The sequence below is a fragment of the Lissotriton vulgaris genome, chromosome 10, assembly GCF_964263255.1.
Source record: "Lissotriton vulgaris chromosome 10, aLisVul1.2, whole genome shotgun sequence".
NCBI classification, from domain to species: domain Eukaryota; kingdom Metazoa; phylum Chordata; class Amphibia; order Caudata; family Salamandridae; genus Lissotriton; species Lissotriton vulgaris.
The window spans coordinates 523,131,270-523,152,766 of NC_141698.1; the positions used below are offsets into that span (position 1 = coordinate 523,131,270).

Genomic DNA, 21,497 nt, shown 5'->3' on the forward strand with positions numbered 1-21,497 from the left:
CCTTGCCCGGGAGGTGCTCTGCCAGGAGGAAGATGTTCCTCTGAATGGCCCACTTCCACATGCTCTGAGCCAGATGAGACAGCTGTGGAGAGTGTGTACCTCCCTGCTTCTGGATGTAGTACATCGCCGTCATGTTGTCCGTCCGGATCAACACGACCTTGTTGCACAGATGTACTTTGAACGCCTTTAAGGCCATGAAGATTGCCATCAGTTCCAACACATTGATGTGCATCTTCCTTTGCTGAAGTGTCCATAGTCCCTGCACCGTGTAGTGGAGTACATGCGCTCCCCATCCCTGGAGAGAGGCGTCCGTTGTCAGGATGATCTGTGGGACAGGCTCTTGGAATGGTCAGCCCTTGCAAAGGTTTTGTGGATTCCACCAATGCAGAGAGTTGTATGCCCGACCGCTCACCAACACTAGGTCTGTCAGTTGCCCATGAGCCTGAGTCCACTGACGTGCTAGGCACTCCTGAAGCGGACGCATATGTAGTCTCGCGTGCGGGACAATGGAGATGCAGGAGGCCATCATGCCTATCAACTGCATGAACACCTTCGCTGGAAGCGAGTGCTGGGGTCTGAACCGTTGGATCAGCGCTTGGATACTGGCGATTCTCACTGAAGTCGGCTGCGCAGTGGCTGCCAGAGTGTCGATTGTCGCGCCCAGATACTGTCGCACGTGGGCGGGCTGGAGATGGGACTTGGGGTAGTTCAGAGAGAATCCCAGATCGTGCAGGAGATGAATGGTGCGTGACACGTGGTCCACGCACTGCTGCTCCGTCTTTGCCTGAATAAGCCAGTCGTCTAGGTATGGAAAGACATGGATGTGCTGGCGACGGAGATGCGCCGCCACAGTCGCTAGGCACTTTGTAAATACTCTCGGTGCCGTGGTGACCCCGAACGGCAGGACTCTGAACTGGTAATGCTGGTCTAAGATCTTGAATCTGAGGTACTTTCTGTGGGAAGGATGCAGGGGAATATGGAAATAGGCATCCTTTAGATCCAGCGTTGCTAGGAAGTCCCCCTGCTGAAGCAGGGGAAGTACCTGCTGCAATGTGAGCATATGGAAGTGCTCCGAGTTGATGTACCAGTTCAGGGGCCTGAGGTCCAGGATCGGTCTGAGTGATCCGTCCTTTTTGGGGATTAGAAAGTACAGGGAGTAAACTCCTGTTCCCCGTTCTTGCAATGGAACGAGCTCTATTGCCCCTTTTTGCAGCATGACCAGTACTTCTTGCTGCAACAAGGTCAAATGCTCGTCGGACATAGCACGGCCTCTTGGCGGTATGTCCGGTGGAATGGACGTAAGTTCTAGACAGTACCCGCACTGGATAATAGACCTCACCCACCTGTCCGTGGTGATGGACCTCCACGCTGGCAGGAACTGCTGGAGTCTCCCCCCGACAGGTGTTGTGTGATCGGGGGGGAGTGACAAGACGTCACTGCTTGTTGGAGGCGGTGGACCTGGAGGCATTGTTTCCACGTCCCCTGCCTTTGACATTATTGCCTCTGTAGCCACCCCTGCCCTTGTTGTTGTTATACGAGGACTGGGTATTACCCTTATAGTATTGCGTGGACTGGGATGCCTGGCCCCTTGAGGTGCCTCTTGAATTGGAGCGGCGAAAAGAACTCCCCCGAAACTGCTGACTCTGCAAAGCCCCCATAGACTTGGCAGTTTTGGTATCTTTCTTCATCTTTTCTAGGGAGGCATCCACCTCAGGGCCGAACAGATGGTCAGGATTCACTGTTTGACCCAATATAGTGGTTTGTACGTCGGGTTTGAACCCAGAAATTCGAAGCCAGGCATGGCGTCTGAGTAAAACGCTAGTATTGATAGCCCTGGAGGCAGTGTCTGCCACGTCAAGGGCACATTTGATGGATGCATTTGTTATCAGTTTACCCTCCTGAATGAGCATCTCCCCCGCCTCCTTGTATTGGTCAGGCAAGTGTTGCAGGATGGCCTCTAATGTGTCATAATGGGCCCTATCATAACGTGCAAGCAGGGCTTGAGTGTTAGAGATCCTCCATATGTTTGCTGCCTGCGCAGCAATGCGTTTGCCTGATGCTTCAAAGATTTTGGATTCCTTATCTGGGGGAGGAGCATCACCAGTAGTCTGCGAATTTGCCCTTTTTCGAGCGTTGGACACCACCAGGGAGTCCAATGGCAAATGTCCCTTAATGTACATGGGATCCGTGGGCGCCGCCTTATACTTCCTGTCGATGCGAGGGTTGACCACCCGCGCCCGGGTGGGTTCCTTGAACACCTCCTGTGCATGCTTCAGCACCCCTTTAAGCATTGGTAGTGTCTTGACTTGTTTTTCGGCTACCGAGAAGGTGTCGACCAAGAAATCGGCATCCACGGTGTCGGAGTGCAGTTCGACGTCATGGTTCGCTGCAGCTCTCTATCAATGCATTGAAAGCCACCGAGTCCTCCGTTGGGGACGTCTTCGCGGCGAAAAGTTGAGTGTCCTGGCCCGACTGCGGGTCGTCTGTGTCGCCTCCTGCTGTCCAGGGCACATGCTCCTCTTCCGGATCCGAGTACGCAGGATATGTGTACTCGTCCTCTTCCTCGTCCACCTCAGGTACGGGGGAGTGTGCCGGCGAGTGTTCCTGGGCCTGTGGAGACAGAGGTTCCATCAGCGCCGAAGAGTCTCTCTTGTTCTTGAGTGGAATCCTAAAAGGTTCCAAGGCCGGCTCCGATGTAATTTTCCTCTTGAGGAGCGACAACTTCCCGGTGTTGGCGTCGATGATCACCTCACGACGTTCCTCCACCGCCAGCGGCTGGAGCCGAAGCTTCGATACCACCAATGCAGCCTTCGGCGTCAACGCTTCTTGAGAGCGTCCGCTCTGCTTAGGCGCGAAAGCCTTCGGCGCCGACTTGGGAGGAAGGGTAAAACGAATGGGCGTATACTCTTTGGTAGATTTCGGCGCGGGCCTAGGCACTACAGTGTCCTGGCTGGGAACCACAGTGGACTGTTGGATCCGCTTTAAGGATTCTCCCACCTTCCTTGCAAGGGATGCCGAGGGTTGAACCGGCTCGAGCGACTCTTCGTCTCCGAGAGCCCGGTCGCCGGGAGGCCTTTTCTTCGGCGCCGACGCCCCATGGTCTGGCGCACCGTCGGCGTGACGCTTCTTCGAAGCCCTCTGCGGGTCCGCGACCCCTTTCGGTGCCGACGCAGCCGCGTCGGATGCCTTCACCTTCGACGCCGACCCAGAGGGCTGTGGGTCGGCCATTTTGGCGCGGCTCTTGCGGTCGGCCATTTTGGCGTGGCTCTTCGAGTCGGCCATTTTGGGTTTCGTGGAAGTTGACGCCTCCAGAACCTTCTTCACCAACGCCACTTTCGGTTTCGGTTTCGCATCAGAGGGTGCGGGACCAGTTGGCTTCACTTTCGTTTTCTTGGTAGAAATGTCCGTGGCCGGGCCCGGAGGCGGGGACGTAGGACTCATAGCAAGATCTTGGGTAAGGCCCGAAGGCGATCCCTCGACCTGGGCCGTAAGACGGGGGGCAACCCCGGAGTCTGGTTGGGGATGCTCTTCCTCCGAGCTATCTCCCATCGTGGCACAAATCAGTTCGTCGTCCCCTACCTCACCGGAGACTTCGTCGCAGGCCTCCTCCTCCGCGTCGTAGGTCTCGTCCTCGGACGCGGGGCCAGAGTCCGCCTCCCTTACGTCGTCCTCTTCCTCGACCGATTCCTGAAATATGTCATCAGGTGAGGGCGCCGAAGCCGACAACTGCGCCTGGAGTCGATTAGCCCGGCGAATCTTCAAAGTTTTCTTACTCCTAAACTTTGAACACGCCATGCAGGTGTCTTCACGGTGATCCGGTGACAAGCATGTGTTGCACACAGGGTGCACGTCGAGGTGCGAATATTTCGAGTTACACAGCGGACACCTCTTGAATGGAGTCCGCTCCATAGCAAATGTGGTAGTGTAGGCCCGTCCGCGTTGAAGCACGTGGAAGGGCAGTAGGAGATTGGAGCTGAGAGTCAGTAAGAAAACCCGAACGCAACTATACCGACGCCCAGCCTAAAGACCTTTTGGTCTCAAGTAAAATCGAACAACTATCGGTTCCGAAGGAGGGAACCGAAAACACATCCGAACCCTATGGCGGAAAAAACAATCTGGGGATGGAGGCGATGCCCATGCGCACTGTAGTCCAGGGGAGGAGCCACCTATCTCGTGATACTTCGAAGACTCTTCCAGGACAACAATGTGCAATCATCCGGACCCAACACTAGGTGGCGGACTATGCACAGATATGAATTCAGCAGCCCACATGCCTCGAACACCCTGTTCCCCAACTACCCCACACCCCCCTAACCACCAGCCCAACCAGGTCAATCTCTCCAACCGATTTTGTTCATTTTCCCTTTTTTGAATGGACTTGCAACTAAGAGTTGGAGGTTCTGCTCTTACTGGAGAAAATAGTCTTGGGGAGAACAGCTAAATATATCCAAAGGCTAGATCTGCGATACTGGTTAAAATTCTGCTCTTATTCGGAGGAAGATAAATTAGGTCTTCACCATTGCCTTAAAAGGGCCCTATAACATCTACCCAAAATAACTATTTTAATGGAGGTTATCATAGCAAATACATTGTTGTCAGATGTATATAAAATGGATCCACTCTTTCAATTCCTCTTTCAGAAGTCCAAAACAGAGTGAAGAATTCAGTGGGATACGTATATCTTTAATGAGCTGCTGAAACAGTCAGTTTAAGACTCCATGTATTTCCTGTTTTGAGAGAAATTAAAAGGTGAATGCTGGTGTCAAGATTGGTTTGTTGTGTCAGTGGTGTTGACAACACATTTAAAGTTAAGGAAAGGTTGAAAAGGATGTGCAGATGTACTATCCTTCACAACTTTCCTGCAAAACAATTACTTTGCACGTTGATAGACAACCCATTAATGGAAGATGCACGTTTGTCATAACGCAGCTATAGGCCAATGAGTGCTTGACACACTAACTAGGGCTGTATACATTATATTCTCATGGATGTTTGGCATGATGCAAGCTTGCTCACTTGGCAGATCCACCAGTTATTTGATTTGTCCAACTGCTACGGTAATCTATACAGGTGTCTAGATTGTGAGTTCTACATGCAGTGTTCTGTACCAGGGAATGTATCTTGCTGGATTTTGTACTCTAAATTTGAACTGGTCTGCAGAGTATAAAGTCATCAGCAAGGCCTAAAATGGTACTGTATCAAATCAGTGTACATCAGTGAAAGTGTCTGTATTGTACTACACAAGTCAATATTGATAAAGGAAATGTAAAGATTACATATTTGACCATACAATAGGGCCTTACTGAAGGTACACACCTGTGTTAAGTTTGTGTCTTGCTACTCTAGGTGCAATTACAGTCTATGTTGTCAGTCAGATACACTTAGACATTGCAATTAGATTTGCAAGTGAAATGAAGATATCCGCAATGGTACAGACTAAGGTCAAAATAAGTCGATCAAACTAGGCATTAATTTATGGTCACTATAAAATGAATTTTTGCTCAACCAATGCAGTAATAAACTAGTTTTGTAAAGTGACAATATTTCACTGAGAATTGGGCAAAATGCTGACCATTCAACATTAGTAGCAAACATCCCATAAATGATGCCTTCCAAAGAAAATATCAACTTTGGGAGGTGAATCAAACCAATATTCCAAAAGAGAAGAAAACCACCCACAAGATAAAAAAGTTGTTTCATTCAATATATTGTCATATCTAACATTTTCTCACTTTGTTTTTGTAAATGATCAGCTACCCATAAAACAAATACACACATTGAATCACACAAACATACATGGTGAAAATGAAGTGATCCAACACTGATTCAATGTATGTATTTTGTGAGTTATGGGCAACTGACCATTTGTAAACAAAGTGTAATTTTATTTTAGATATGACTATGAATATATTGAATTAGAAACTGGTGTTGTGTGTATTTTTTGAATATTGGTTCATCTGTCAAAAAGTTTATTTTCTCTCTGGAAGGGATCATTTCTGAAACCTTTGCGACCAATGATAAATTGTCAACATTTTGCAAAATTCTTGGTGAAGAATGATCACCCGAAAGAACTCCATGTAGTTTATAACTAAGCAATGCAGTAAGCAAACCACATTTGTAAAATGAATTTTGTGCTTAGCAGCTGACAGAATGACAGAATGGTACATCTCTTATGGATATAGTACAATCATAGCCTCTGTTTTAGATACAACTAAACCAGTTTTAAATCACTTATCAGAAATCTACAAGTACCTAACCAGCATACGATGAATTTCATTACTACATGTTTTTATGGGTTGGAACAAATAGCACAGCGACAACACTAAGGCCTTGATATCAAAGATGTATGATTACGCCAAAATATGAAGATCTACTTCTAATTGCACTATCACAACATTCATAACACTGTTGCTTGCTATACCAAAAGCGGTCTATAGCTTACACAAAAAAAGTAACTTTCTTTTTTAGCACATTCAAGCACTCCCAAACATCCCACACCACTGATGAACTGAGGGCTTTGCACTTCATTTTACTAATAAACCTGTGCAGTAACAAAGCCATAAACAACCAACAACCGATATATATAATGTTTATTTTTCAGGTATAATAGCGCACTTTGTTGCTTAAATTCCTAGCACAGCATTCGTCTTTAATTTTTTGAAGTAATAACAAAAGTATTGCTTAAACCTAGCTGTATAAACACTCATGTGATGGAGATCGATTGGTAACAAAGTCCAAAAGGAAACCATTTAAGTCTTGTCACTTGATAAATAAAATAAGTCTTCTTTCTTTACTCAAACATTTAACCAAAGAACTGCAGTCTGGAGTCAAAATAACAGTTTCAGTAACCCTTTCAGCGAGTCTGACGGCCAGGAGCATGTCAGACGTCATGGTGGGCATGTGCATCAAACGGTTCTTGCCATCCTAGCAACCACCCACGGGGAAGCACAGGCTCCCCCTGTGGGCTGCACTTCATGTTGCCCCCACCAGGGAAGGGAAGCCCTACCCCTCCACCCCCCACTTCATCTAATGACATCAGCGCGCAAGGCGCACTATCATTACATGATGCTACACTTGCTGGAAGCAAAATGCTTCCAAAGCGTCAGAAAGAGGAGGCGAGTTTCTCCTCAGGGAGGGGATATTTTAACAAAAGACATCCGATGCCTCTGGAGCATTCCTGCTGCACATTCGTACAGCAAGAATACCGACTAGACACCAGGGATTTTTTTTTTTTTAATATAAAAGTGATGAACTGTTTGCAGGGAGCGGCTACTAAGGCACGGGTCGCTCCCCTTTTGAGGGGAATTTTTTTGGGCTGTGTCTGCCCCTTGGAGGGCAGATCGGACCATATTTTTAAAACATTCTGACCCCACTAGGTGCTCCCTTTTATGGGGGGATTATTGTGGTCATTTCTGCCCTCTTTGGGGGCAGATCCATATAATTGTAGCCCCATCTGTCCCCAAGAGGGGCAGAAGCCACTAGACACCAGGTTTTTTTTCTTTAAATGTTGGTGTTGGGGAGTGGCCTCTTGGGCAAGGATTACTCCCTTTTAACTGGGGTGAATATTTGGGCTATTGCTGCCCCCCTTGGAGGCAGATCAGCCGTATGGCCCACCTACCCCTTAGACTGGCTGGTGGATTGTGTGTGGACTGGTGCAATATTTTCATATGTGATTGTAATGTTTTATTTCTTCTTTTAATTCTGGTGCAAAGCTTTTGATTCTTGTTTGTGGTTTCAGCAGTGGTTATTCTGCAGTTTAGCAGTTTCATTTATTTGGTAAGAAACACATTTTTGTTTTGTTTACCCCAAATGAGTAATGTTGTCATGCATGAATGATTTTTTTTTGTAAATGGTCATTATGGTAGCCTATTTAGTGTTTTGAGCATGAAATTCTTTCCAATGTGTTTTGTGTGGTCTTGCGTAATTTTCCATTCAGCTGGATAGTGTTGACCCTTACTCTGTCTGTGCAGAGTAGGTGGTGGGGAGTCTAGCTGCTTCTGGTAAGTGAGTGGTATAGTTTTGGCGTATATAGGTCATTATGATAGTGTTTGTTGTGGACTTGTTTGACAAGTTAACTTTATTAGTAAGGATTATGGCGAACTGTAGAATTATTGCTCAGCAGGTGGTTGGTATGTTTTTTGAATCTTCCTCTGAGCAGGATGATTAGACTGGCAGGGTGTCTGGGGGAGTGAGTGCGAGATTCTGCCAGTGAGTTTTCGGTCCACAAGGAATTATCTGATGAAGCTACTCTAAGTGTGGATGAAGCTACTCTCAGTGTGGATGAAGTGCCTGTTTTAGAGAACGACACTGATGTGTCGATGGTGCAGCAAGAGACATCGGGATTGCAGCCTGGGGCTGCAAGGCTTCCTACTGGAAGGGCTGGACTCTTGGTTGAGCCAAACATGGTGCAGCCAGTGTTGCCTGCCTCAAGTGGTGATGCAGCGTTCAAAGTGGATTGTGAAACATTTTTGCCTATACAGTTTTTTCTGTTTTTGGATGATGTATTTTTCGCTGAGACTGAGCAGACTAGTTTGTATGCTGTACAGTTTTTGAGGGAGAACAGTGCCAGACTTAGGCCCACTCTAGAGTTACTCAGTGGATTCCCACACATCTGGATGAGATTAAGACGTTTAGGTTTTGACTGTTTTTGATGGGCTTGATAAGGAAGGCGTCCTTCGCTTCAAATTGGTCTACCAGTCCCTTGATGGCAACCAACATATTTCCTGCAAGTGGTATTTGCTTTTGCTTCAATGCTGCATTTCGTTGATAATGCTTTGGCACTGCCACGAGATCACCCAGACTAACCATCCTTTTAAGATTTGGCCTGTTCTTGATCACTTTGTAGATCAATTTTCAGAGATCTATACCCCAGGGAAAGTAATCGCTATTGAGGCGTTTTTTGTTCTGTTCAAGGGCTCTTTGGTTTTTAGGCAGTACATTACTAGCAAGAGGGCAAGTTATTGAATTAATATGTACATGTCTGAGAGTAGGACAGGATATGTCCATAATATCCAGGTGTACACCGGTATGAATTTCACTATTGAGCCCCCCGCCCTCCCTGGTATTCCGTCCACTTTTGGAGTTTCAGAGAAAATTGTGTGAGAACTTGCTAGAGAACATGTTAACAAAGGTCACCATTTGTACCTTGATAACTTCTACACTGCTGTGCAATTATTTAAGGAATTGTACAAAGTGGACCCTTGTTTTGTGGCACAATCTGCTTTAACCGTGAAGGTTACTGAAAAGAGCTAGTTTTCAAAAAGCTTCAGATGGGACAGTGCAGTTCCTTGGGTAGTGAGGAACTGCTAGCTGTGAAATTTGTGGACAGGAGGGATGTGTACATGCGGACTACCATCCATGATGAAAGTACTTCACCTGTGACTGTTTGGGGTCCGGTTGTTGAACTGTGCAACCCTGTGTGCATTTTAGACTACAATAAGCACATGGGTGGTGTCGATAAAGTAGGCTTAAATTTGGTATGAGAAGTTGGCCATCCATCTCTTCAATTTAGCAACTTTTAATGCTTTTGTTGCGTTTAAAAAGTGTTCTCTAGCGTCACAGATTACTTTTGTTCAGTGTGCTGCCATAGTTCTGGTAGAAAGTGCTTTGACCTTTCTTTGTAAAAGTTTGTTGGCTTTGTCATGACAAATTAATTGTGGAAAGCCATCCATCTGGTTATTGTTGCCTTGTTACTGCAGTCCAAAGTGTGGCTTGACCATAGGCCACAAACAATTTATTGGATGGCCTGATGTCCTTAGTCTTCTGTAAATATAACTTTAAACGTTTAACGTCAAGTGAGTGTAATGCTCTCTCCGCTGGCATGGATGGATCTGGAAAGAAAATTTAAGCTTCACAGGATCATTTAAGTGAAATTGAGACCGTACTTTAGGGATAAATTTGGGATTTGTCCGGAGAGTTACGTAATCCTTAGAGAAATGTAAAAAGGGTTCTGAGATAGTGAAAGCTTGGATTTCACTAACCCTTCAAGCCGATGTAAGAGCTAGCAAAATAGCAACCTTCCATGTGAGAAACTTGAGGTCAGCCTTGTGGGTAGGTTCAAATGGTCTTCCCATCAACTGAGCTAACACTGTATAACTCCCACTCTGGAGGAGGTGCACCTATCGGAGGGAAAACTCGAAAGTCCTTTAATAAATGTTTTGGTCAAGCGAAGAGGAACAGAGCGAAGGTTTATTGAAACTCTTCCTGAATCTATAGAGCGCAGCAAGATGAACCTTAATTGATGGAAAAACAAGCCCAGCTTTGGCAAGGGATAACAAGTGAGGAAGAATTTGTTCCACAGGAGCTTCGATAGGATGGACATCATTCACCTCGAACCAATGACAAAATCAATTCCACTTAAAGCTATATGTTTTGACTGTACTTTGGGCACGAGATTTAGCCAGAATGTCACAACAGTCCTGAGAGATGTTCAGACGTTTGAAATCTAAGAAATCAGGAGCCATGCGTGCAAGCGCAGCGACTGTGGATCTGGATGAAGAATTGGACCTCTCTCCCTTTACAACATCGTGAGTATTGGTACCAGACTGATAGGATTGTCTGGAGATAGTAGAAGCAGTTCCTATAACCAATATTGCCTTAGCCAACGGGGTGCAATCAGGATGAGACGAAAGCCCTCCATCTTCATTCTGTGGAGCACTTTTGGAATCAAAGGTATTGGGGGAAAAGTGTACGCACAAATCCCTGACCATTGCATGGACAGGGCATTCCCTCTTGATCCCGGTTGAGGGAACCTGCTGGCGTAATATTGTCATTTCTTGTTCTCGGTTGTCACAAACTAATCCAGTGCTGGTTTGCCCCAAACTTGGAAGATTCAGTTCACTCTTCTGCTCCAATTACCATTTGTGACAGCCCGAGAGAGACCTGCTCAGGGTGTCGCCAAAGTGTTTTAAAGACCTTTGACATGTTCTGCTCTCAAGGTTATCTTGTGGGCTGTAACCCACTCCCACAGTTCCTGAGCCTCCTGCAAAAGAGACAGTGACCTTGTTCCTCCCAGTTTGTTGATGTAATACATGCTGGTCATATTGTCGGTACAGACCAGCACTGAGGAGCCCACAATCCTCTGGAGAAATGCCTGCAGAGAGAAAGATGGTGCAAAGCTCCAATCTTTTAATATGCTGTTGACTGTATTCTAGGGACCATCTTCCTTGAATCTGTAAGTCTTGGAGATGGCATCCCCATCCCTCCATGGAATAGTCAGCTGTTAAAACGAATTCTGGAGGAGTTGGTAGGAAAGTAAGACCCGGAGTAAAGTTCGCTGTCTGAGACCACCAATGCAGAAAGTCTATCATGCGCGATGTGATCCCGATGTGAGTCGAACGACCCTACGGCTTGCTGCCATTGCAGGTGCAATTCCTCCTGCAGAGGTCTCATTCTGAGTCGTGCCAACAGTACAAGGTTTATTGCAGATGAGCACATCCCCAAAAGAGAAGCGAATATCCGGACAGAATCTGACTTTCTTTTGAGATTGATATTGCCAATTTTTGCAGACGCAGCTGGCGGTCTTTTGCCAAGAATGCTTTGCACTGTATAGTGTCCAGCATTGCTACCAGAAAAGGAATCACTTGGAGAGGACGTAACTGACTTGTTTTCGTTGAGTGAGGCCTAGCGTTAAAGAGATGCTGACATGTTGAGATCGCGTCTTCGGTTGCATGCTCCGAAAGACCCTCGAGCAACCAATCGTCGAGATAAGGAAACACTTTTATTCCTTGAGATCTCAAAGTCGCTGCCACTGGTGCGGGACATTCAGTGAAGATTCTTGGTGCCGTTATCCGTCCGAACAGAAGCACCTTGAACTGATAGTGGACGGCAGCCACTGTGAATCGAAGGTATTTGGGATGTTTGGGGTGTATAGGGATGTGAAAGTAAGCATCCTCCAGATTTAGAGAAGCCATAAAATGGCCTTTGTTTAGACCGCTCAAAACTTCGGCAAGCATAACCATCCGGAAACTCTGCTTCTTCCGAAATTTGTTGAGTTTGCGGATCTCCAGAATCGGGCGCTACTCTGATTTCTTCTTGATGAGGAAGAAACAGGAATAGAACCCGGTTCCCTTTTGAGATGATGGAACCTTCTCTATTGCATTCTTGCAGAACATTTTTAAGGCTTCTTTGAACAGTAAGTGAAGACTAGGGAGAGGAGGACCCCTGGGCGGGGTAGTAGGTGGCGTTTGATGAATTCCAGGGTGTGGCCGTTGTTGACTAGGTCGAGAACCCATCGATCCGAAGTGATCTGTTGCCACTTGTGAGCAAAAGCTGAAATATTTGCGCCCACGGGGAGGGAGGGATGGATGACTGGCGTCGTGCGCAACTCATTCCTTTCTGTTTGTATCGCGACCCTGATTGTTCAATGGCTTTCATCCACCCCGACGGGACAAACCGGTTGAGCAGGATTGACAGTAAGAGGATTGGCCGTAAGGTTGTCTATACTGTGTCTGATATTGCCTATTTTGATGATTTGGATACCCTCCTCTTGATGCAAAACTACGACCTCTTGCACCTCGGAAAGATCCATGCCTGTATTGAAGAGCGGCCAAAGAGTTAGACTTTTAGGTATCAGTCTTTATAGCAAGGAGGGCCTCATCAATGTGCTTTCCCAATAAGGAATCACCATCCTAGGCCATGTCTAAAAAATGTGTTTGTACTACTGGCCTAAAAGATGTTGTTTTAATCCATCCTTGGCGTCTAAGTACTGCAGCACCAGCAAGTTGTCTAAAGTTGGTGTTAGCAATGTCCAGAGCACAATCTATGATCTCAGGTGCGGCTCGTTCTCACTCAGAAAGTATCTTCCTTGCGACTTGTTTACGATCCTCAGGGATGAGGTCCATAAATTCCGCCAGATCTGACCACATCTGGCAGTCATAACGGCAGAGTATTGCCAAAGGATTCGCTGCTTTAATGGAGGCTGCTGCCATAGTGGAAAACTTTTTACCTATAAGGTCCAACCTCCGTCCTTCCTTATCCGGCAGCGTTTATATTGGCGTAGCCTGATTTTTGGATCTTTGCTGGGACGCTTGCGATATTACTGAATCTGGTCGGGGATGACCAATCGGACAAGATGGAGTACCGGGAGGAGCACGGTACTTTCTCAATGCAAGGCAGCACAGCCAGGATAGAGGCAGGATTCTTCATAATCTTTATCCCTTCATTTCAGATATAATCAATGATGGGAATCGCTTGTGGGACCTTCCTATACTCTTCTTTAAAATAATGTAAGAAACAATCTGTGTGTTCTACTGTGACTGGCAATTGAAATCTGGTTGCAGCATGTTGCATCAGGTTGTGAAAGCCCCCAATGTCCTCAAGGGGAAAATCCGAAGGCTGAGAAATGAGTGGAGAAGGCATTGGTATGATATAATCATCCCAAGGATACACACTAGTAGCTTTGTCAGGCAATTCACCCTCTTCGACTTCCTCCTCCGAGGAAGTAGTATCATGGTGCGTTTGTGGTAATGAACCAGAAGGGTGAAGCGGCGAAGCAGGAACCTCCGTCTGAGGTAGCGAGTCTGGCACTTCAGTTGGTAGAGGTGGAATGTCAGGGACAGCCTGTTGTGGGGGAAACAGTTGACAGTAATCTGCCAGCATAGTTTGGAGATCTTGTATGAGTGTAGGAGGAAGAGGAATCCTCTCTATGATCCAAATCCCTTCTGGGAGGTCTATGATTTGTTGTAGAGAGGTCTTCCAGGTAAGAGTGTTCCTGGTAATCTCATCAAAGTCCTCATCTTCGATGTAAGTTTCTAAGATATGAGATGGCTAAAGAGGAGATGTCTTGCTGTAATCCTGTCTAAGGCAAGTCTTTGGTTGAAAATGAGTATACTATATTAGGTGTTTGTGAAACTGGTGGAATAGTCGATAAACTTAGTCTACGGGCTCTTCGTTGTCGACGGGACTGCTGCCGCCGACCTCTTCGCTGACATGCTCTTCACCGACGGGCTCTTCGTAGACAGAATAGTAGTCGATGGGCTCATACTCGATGGGGTCACTGAAGGAGTCGTCAACGGAACAGACGTCAACTACATAGTCGACCCGGTAGATGTTGATGAGGTGGACTTGAAAGATAGAAGTACCGTCATCGATGGAACCTTCGATGAGCTAGACGTAGACACTGCCGTCGATGGAGACTAAGAAGATGAACTCTTAGTCGACAAACCTTCCAAAACAGGCTTCTTAGAAGTGGTAGAGATCTTGGTGGACACACCAGGTGAAGAGATGGCCATAGTGGAGGCAGTAGCCGTCGATAGAGGGGCAGCAGAAGCCACAGAAACCGTATGAGAAGAAACTAGATTAAGAGTTTTAACCTGGGTTTTACTCACAGATTTTGAGGTTGAAGGTCTTTTAGATGCCCCATAGGGCGAAGACAGCGTTGACCCAGAGGAAAATTTTGGTGACCTCTGTGAATGGTCAGAAACATCAAGAGAAGGCTTGTGATGTTTTCTTCCCTCACTAGAAGAGCTGTCGTGCGGTCTAGCCCTTTTGCTAAATGTCGAGGTTGTCATCCTTCTCAGCTGAGGAAAATTTCAACCATAAAGGAAGCCTTGCCTCCCTGTCCCTAAGAGTCTTAGCAGGGAAGATCCGGCAAATTCTACAATCCTTTACAACATGCTTAGGATGTAGGTAGTAGACACAATCTTTATGTTGGTCATCCACATGGACCCCCTTCTTCTCACAGGTCCTGCAAGGTTTAAAAAGAACCTTCTTGTCAGACATCCTGAAGAATAGTGAAGAACTGAGTAGGCACTCAGGGAGACTCCCTTCCACGCATGCGGTGAAAATCTGTGGAGAACTGCCTCTGCTGGGAAGGTTCTAGAGGGTGCTGGTAGCTGATTGGTTGGAACTATTTATTAGTTCTTTTCATATAGTGATGTAAATAGGCTCCTAAGTTTTAGGCCTTTGAGCTTTTTTAGCCTACTACCATTGTTTACTTAGGCACTGCTTTTGTATTTTTACTGTGGGGCCCCGGCTCGGCAACCGGGAATAATTCAGGCATGTGGATCTATGAAAGATTCCCCAATACTGGATAATAAATGTCCCTTTATTTTGGCTAATTTCTGGGTCCCCCCCAGGAGAATCCACAAACCATGGGTACCTTTAGAATCCCCATGATGTTGGAAGAACGCACATTTGGTGTGGAACCTTATGTGGACAAAAAGTTACAGGGGTCTACACGCAAACCACCCCAAATAGGCAAAAAAAAGGTTTAGCAAAGAGGGGGGGGGGTCTAGCAGCAAAGGGGTTAAACATGATGCGGCTGAATCCATGTAGAATGAGACTAAGGAAGCCTATATCACTGCAGCTGACAATCGGATTTCAAATGTAAAGGTGTTCATGAAGTAACTGTTAATGGCTTATGAGGTGCAATTTTAACAGACAAAGAGGTGGTCCCCAATGGAGACATGTATTTAAACAACCAAAAAAAAAATTTGAAGCAGCACATCAAAATATATACATCTTGAAAAGCCAAGACTACAGCCCCATCTTACATCCATTTCTATAAGACAATGGCAATAAAACACTACTTTAAAAAACTCTCTCTGGTGTAATTTTTTGTAACCTTTTACAGAAGTCCTTACGTGGAATCAGATTCTGCATTGCACTGAAGAAAGAAACCCGCACTCTTCTGATGAGGTCTATCTGGGTAAAATCGAGGCATCACCATTATCTTCCACGGAAGGTTACGTACAAAGCAAGGCGGACTCAGGACCGATTCACTTAATCTGCTGAAACGCTCCACTGTAAATTGAAAGGTTGCTTCTGAACGCCAACTTGTATCTGTCAAAAGAGAATACATTACTTAGCCAATGACAGTTTAACTATACATGGAAGTATGCAACAATGTTAATGAACGGAAATAATGGCTTAATTACGCCAAGTTTAACTGACACTGCGGACCGAACAAAAGCACTAAAAACGTGCAATAAAACAGAATATTTCTAGACCACAGCACCCCAAGTTCTCCAACAGTGGCATGTCGCAAAAAATGATAAACAGGAGAACACTAGCCCAGAAATTCTTCAGGTACGCAACTCGTCACCAAAAGTTGATATCCGATTCAACTGACTCATTTTGTGACCATGAAAATGATCTGAAAAGTTTTTTACACAGCTTAAGTAATCTTGAAATAGTTTAACACTTAGACTCCCAGCATAATTTACAAAGTGTATTATACTCTGGCCACATCATACCCCCAGTCTCTATGGCCCTAGTGTCTGCTGTGGACACTAGGGCCATAGAGTCTGTACAGTGGGGGCTTTTGGGATTACCCACAAGACCTTTGAATTCAAATACACTTTAGAGCGGTTTGTCTTTGTCACTTGAGGTTTATGACCTTAGTTATGTCAATTTGCACAGTATTTTAGAAAACAAAGGGTATTTCTAAACTTTTAGGTTGCACTCTGATCCCTTCCCTCCCAAGGGTTCACAGATAGTTTAATTACGGTCATCGCATATTGGCAAAGTAAAACCTTCGGTGCCTGAGCACTCAAGCACTATGTGAATGACAGGAAAACAGAGTCCTCAAGCCCATTTCAACAGTTTAATACCCAGCCGGCTCTTAACACCATCTTTAATTTTAAGAGTCCAACTTTATTAAGAGTAACTTAAAGCCCATCCAACACATCAGAAACTTGAATAGCTTTGCTTCAACAGACTAAGGAGCTAAACTGAGAAAATTTCTATCTATATCCAAACTCAGAAACTCAGTTTAGCTATTTCTCCAGCAGCCGCTAAATCATTTGAGCCCAAATCAAAACCCTTACTTTTCGATTACCACCAACAAAAATGGTTCACAATCTCTCTATGCCCACCTCCTCACCAAGCTACCCACCATTTAAAATTATGAATCTGAGCTAGCAAATTCAAAATCCATCAAACATATCAAGCTAATAAGTATCTGTGGAGTCAACTTAACTACAGAGTAGCTAATATTAACTCTGGAAACCAGTATATGCCCCTAAAAACCTTTGAGGTGAAAGGCCCAGTGTTCGCATTGAGTAAAGAAACAATTCTGAGGACAAATTAGATTAAGGACTCTCACTACTATGAAACTCCTGGAGAGCGAGTCTAGATTTCCAGTCCAAGGTTTGAGTTGATTTACAAGTAGCTCCATTTAAAAGGTACTCATTTAAACTGCACAAGCATAAGCAATTTGTCACACACCCGTGCTCTTGCTTTGTAGTCTATAAAACCTAGCATGCCTTTACTCTTCTAGTAGAAAGAGGTCATACCTCTGCACAGCACAAACAAAAGCATGTTTGGTCTGAAATGGTGATCAGAAAATTAACTTCCTCTGGCAAATGAGATTAATCTACCTTAGGGGGAATTTTCATTAATTGATTTTTTTGATAAAGTACAACTCAATACATTTCTTAAAGAACACAGTGCCGACTTACAACAAAGAGGGACAGTCATACTAAGAAATATAAAGCAATCAACCACAACCTGTTTCTACAAGAGTGTTCACATAAGACCTAGCTGGGGAAAAGACACTGGCAGCCAGTGGCGTTGCAAAACCAACCCACATATTTCAATAGGGCGTTAAGGACTGAGCGAAAGTTGTACACATTTTTGTATATTCCATTTGAAAGTTGATGCAATCTATGTTTTGCCTTTTCTTTTATTCCACTGATACCACCTAGCAGCATGCACACATTGTTGACATTATCCTAGCTGTATGTTATCACATATACAAGCAAACCATAATGGATATTAGAACATTGGAATGTTGGAAGCTCCATTGAAAACAATGCAGTAGCTCCGGGCTTATAATGGCTGGTGAGAAGTCATGAGCTCCAACATTCCAATGCCTCTTTGTTCACGGCTGTGAACAAAGGCTCAAGGGAGCCTAAGGTAATTTCAATCCCCTCGCGCTCCCTAAAGACTTTTTTTTATTTGTTCGAGCATTCTGCCATCTAGTGGCAGAATGTTCTAATAGCCTTATAGCCCTTCTGTAGCTGGACTATACCGGCAATTAAAGTCCCTTTAATAACCGGTATAGCCCGCTACAGCGGGCAATAATACAAACCTGATGTGACTCATTGGTCAACTAGAACCATATATCCAGAGCAGTTGTCCGACCTTTCTTTTACAGGTTCCTTTTTATACTAATTGATGGACACAGACTGTTTTTCAAGGACCTGCTCCTCTTGATATCTCCAGTCTATCAGTAACTAATGGGCCACGTGCTCTGATATAACAAATACAGCAAACTATTACATCAATGCCATACCCTGCTACAAGTATTTAGGTTCACTACTGCTTGCAAACAGGTATTTTCTGTATCGAAACTATAAAACAATAAAAAATAGATTTGCAAAAAAAAAAAACAAGAGGGACAGTCTTCTGCATCAGGATGAACCTGGTATAGACCAGGACTATCTACTAAAAGAAATGTGCATTTCCCAGCACAGTTTTCATTTTGGGTAGAATACAGGCATTAGAAATATGCTATGGGTAAGATTGTTCCCTTAATTTCATGGGGCAAAACCTGTGCAAATGAGAATGCCTCTTTCGTATTATAGTGATGGGAAATGTCTGGTCTTGCACGTGGTATTTTAGAAGGGCCAGCGCAAGCATCAACATTTTATTAGGAAAATATACACAAATTAGCCAATATGTTCCCATGTTAAAGATTGTATGCAACCTCACTCTTGGAATTTTAAAATAACCTGGTCAAGACTAGGACAATAACTCCAAGGGCAGACTAATTCAGTTTAGCCATTTAAGACCAAAACCTTCGTACGGGATACAACTCACTAGACTGTAGTGGCTCAATCGTAGGAAAGGAATATGCTACTTACCAGTATGCATCTGTTCTTGGCACGTAGAGCTGCAGAGTTGTACACCTTAGCATTAGACCGCCACCTGGTGTTGGGCTCGGATAATTGCAGGTTGTTGTTGTCTTGGAAGAAGTCTTCGTAGTCATGAGATAGGCGACTCCTACCTTGGACAACAGTGTGCATGGTCATCGACTCCATCCCTATGATTGTTTTTCGCCATGATGGGAAATGATGATGTTAGTAGAGATACAGTAAGAAAGTGATGTCCATGCGTGTGCATCCAAGTAAGATGAGGAAAACTGGAACAGATACAAGTCCCGGGGAGGCGGGAGGGCATGTACAACTGTGCAGCTCTACATGCCAAATACAGATGCATACTGGTAAGTAGCATAATTAGTTCGAGGCATATGAGCTGCAGATTGTACACCTTAGCATTGAATGTGCAGCAGTGTCTCCCCTTAGCGGTGGTCACCTGTATCCGTTGCTTGAAATAGAGTTTTAAGGACAGCTTGGCCTACTGCAGCTTGCTGCTTGGCTTGTACATCAACACAATAGTGTTTAGTGAAAGTGTGTGGTGTAGACCATGTAGCTGCCTTGCATATGTCCACTATTGGTAGGTTTCCTAAGAAAGCCATAGAGGCTCCTAGTTTGCAAGTGAAATGCGCCCTAGGAGGAACTGTTAATGTACGTTTTGCTTTAGCATAACATTTGTATACACTTTACAATCCACCTTGCAATCCCACCATTAGAGATGGGGTTGCCTTTATGAGGAGAGAAAGCTACAAACAGTTTTGTCTTCCTGAAGAATTTAGTTCTATCTATGTAGTATAAAAGAGCTCTCTTTACATCTAATGTGTGTAATGCTCTTTCTGCCACAGAGTTTGGATTTTGGAAAAACACAGGTAACTCTACGGATTGATTTAGGTTTAAAGTTGTGACAATCTTTGGAAAAAATGTTGGATGGATCGAAGAACCACTTTGTTAGGATTTATTTGAAAAAATGGTTCTTGTATTGTGAAAGCTTGTATTTTACTTACCATCCTAAGAGAGGTAATGGCAACAAGGAAAGCAGTTTTCCATGTTAGAAATTGCAGTTCACATTTATTTAAAGGCTCGAACGGGGGTCCCATGAGCCTTGTGAGTACAACATTTACGTTCCACACAGGAGCAGGTGGTAACCTTGGTGGGATTATTCTCTTTAATCCCTCCATGAATGCTTTGATTGCTGGTACTCTAAAGAGAGACAGATGTCTGTTTTGTAGGTATGCTGCAATTGCTGCAAGGTGCAGGCGTATGGAAGAACATGCCAAAGTAGACCTTTGTAGATAAAACAGATAACAAATGATATTCTGGATGATACATCCAGGGGATCAATGTGATTATTTTTGCAATAGATTGCAAATCTCTTCCATTTAGCGGCATAACACGCTCTAGTAGTGGGTTTCCTAGCCTCTTTAATGATGTTCATAGAGTCTGGTGGTAGGTTTAGATAACCAAACTAAGACTTAAGGAGCCAGATCACCAAATTCAGCTGGTTCGGATCTGGGTGTCCGATTTCTCCATGGTTCTGTGTGAGCAGGAATGGTGTGAGGCGTAGCTTTTTATGCAGAGCTAGAGAAAGTTCTAGTAGTGTGGTGAACCATGGTTGGCGTGCCCATGTGGGAGCTACCAGTATCAGTGTGAGAGACTGTTGTCTGAACTTGCGCAATACTAATGGAATGAGTGGGAGAGGCGGAAAAGCGTACGCAAATCTGCCTGACCAGTTCATCCATATCGCATTGCCTTCAGACCGTGGGTGTGGGAACCTGACGGCGAAGGCTGGGCATTTTGTGTTTTCGTGGGTGGCAAACAGATCTATGTGTGGATGCCCCCACCTTTTGAAGAATGGCTGAACTTGTGGATGCAGTTCCAATTTGTGAATCCGATGTGCCTGCCGACTTAACAGATCTGCAATCTGATTGTGGACCCCTGGAAGATGTTCCGCTAGCAGATGTATGTTTTGAGGAAGGGCCCATCTTCTCCAAATGTTCTGTGCAAGTTGGGACAGTTGCAGAGAGTCTGTCTCCCCCCTCCCTGTTTTGGTATGTAGTACATAGCTGTCATATTGTCCGTCCAGATAAGAACAGCTTTGTTTTGTACTTGAAGTTGAAAGGTCTTGAGTGCTAGGAATATTGCTAGCAGCGCTAGGTCGTTGATATGGAACCGTTTCTGTTGAATGGTCCTTTGGCATTGTGTATGGTACTATGAAGATGCAAGATGCCATCATGCCTATTAGTCTCATGAACACCCTGGCTTGCAGAGACTGCTGGTGTTGAAACATGGCGACTAAAGCCTGAATGCTCTGTACCCTGGCTGGACTGGGATAAGCTAGAGCTGTAGACTTATTTAGTGTAGCTCATAGATACTGATATATGTGCGAAGGCTCTAGGTGCGACTTGGTGTAGTTTATTATGAACTTTAAGTTGTGCAATGTTTGAATTGTTTGTTGTGTGTGCTGAACACACTTGATTGAACGATTTTGCCTTTATGAGCCAGTCATCTAGATAAGGGAAGACATGTATCTGTTTTCTCAGATGTGCTGCTACTACTGCTAGGCACTTTGTTAACACACTTGGTGCCGTTGTTACCCCGAGAAGGACTTTGAACTGATAATGTTGTCCTTCTAGTACAAACCTTAGATACTTCCTGTGAGCAGGATGTATGGGGATA

At 44.9% G+C, this 21,497-nt stretch overlaps 1 protein-coding gene across 2 annotated transcripts in view; it reads right to left on the reverse strand.

The window, feature by feature from the left end:
- The window catches only part of USP7 (ubiquitin specific peptidase 7), a 1,528,604-nt gene that overhangs the window by 1,304,453 nt on the left and 202,654 nt on the right, over window positions 1-21,497 (reverse strand). For both annotated transcript variants that reach the window (XM_086941365.1, XM_086941366.1), the window contains exon 3: window positions 15,585-15,783. In XM_086941365.1, the coding sequence (XP_086797491.1) occupies window positions 15,585-15,783 (199 nt within the window). The remainder of the gene's footprint in view (window positions 1-15,584; window positions 15,784-21,497) is intronic.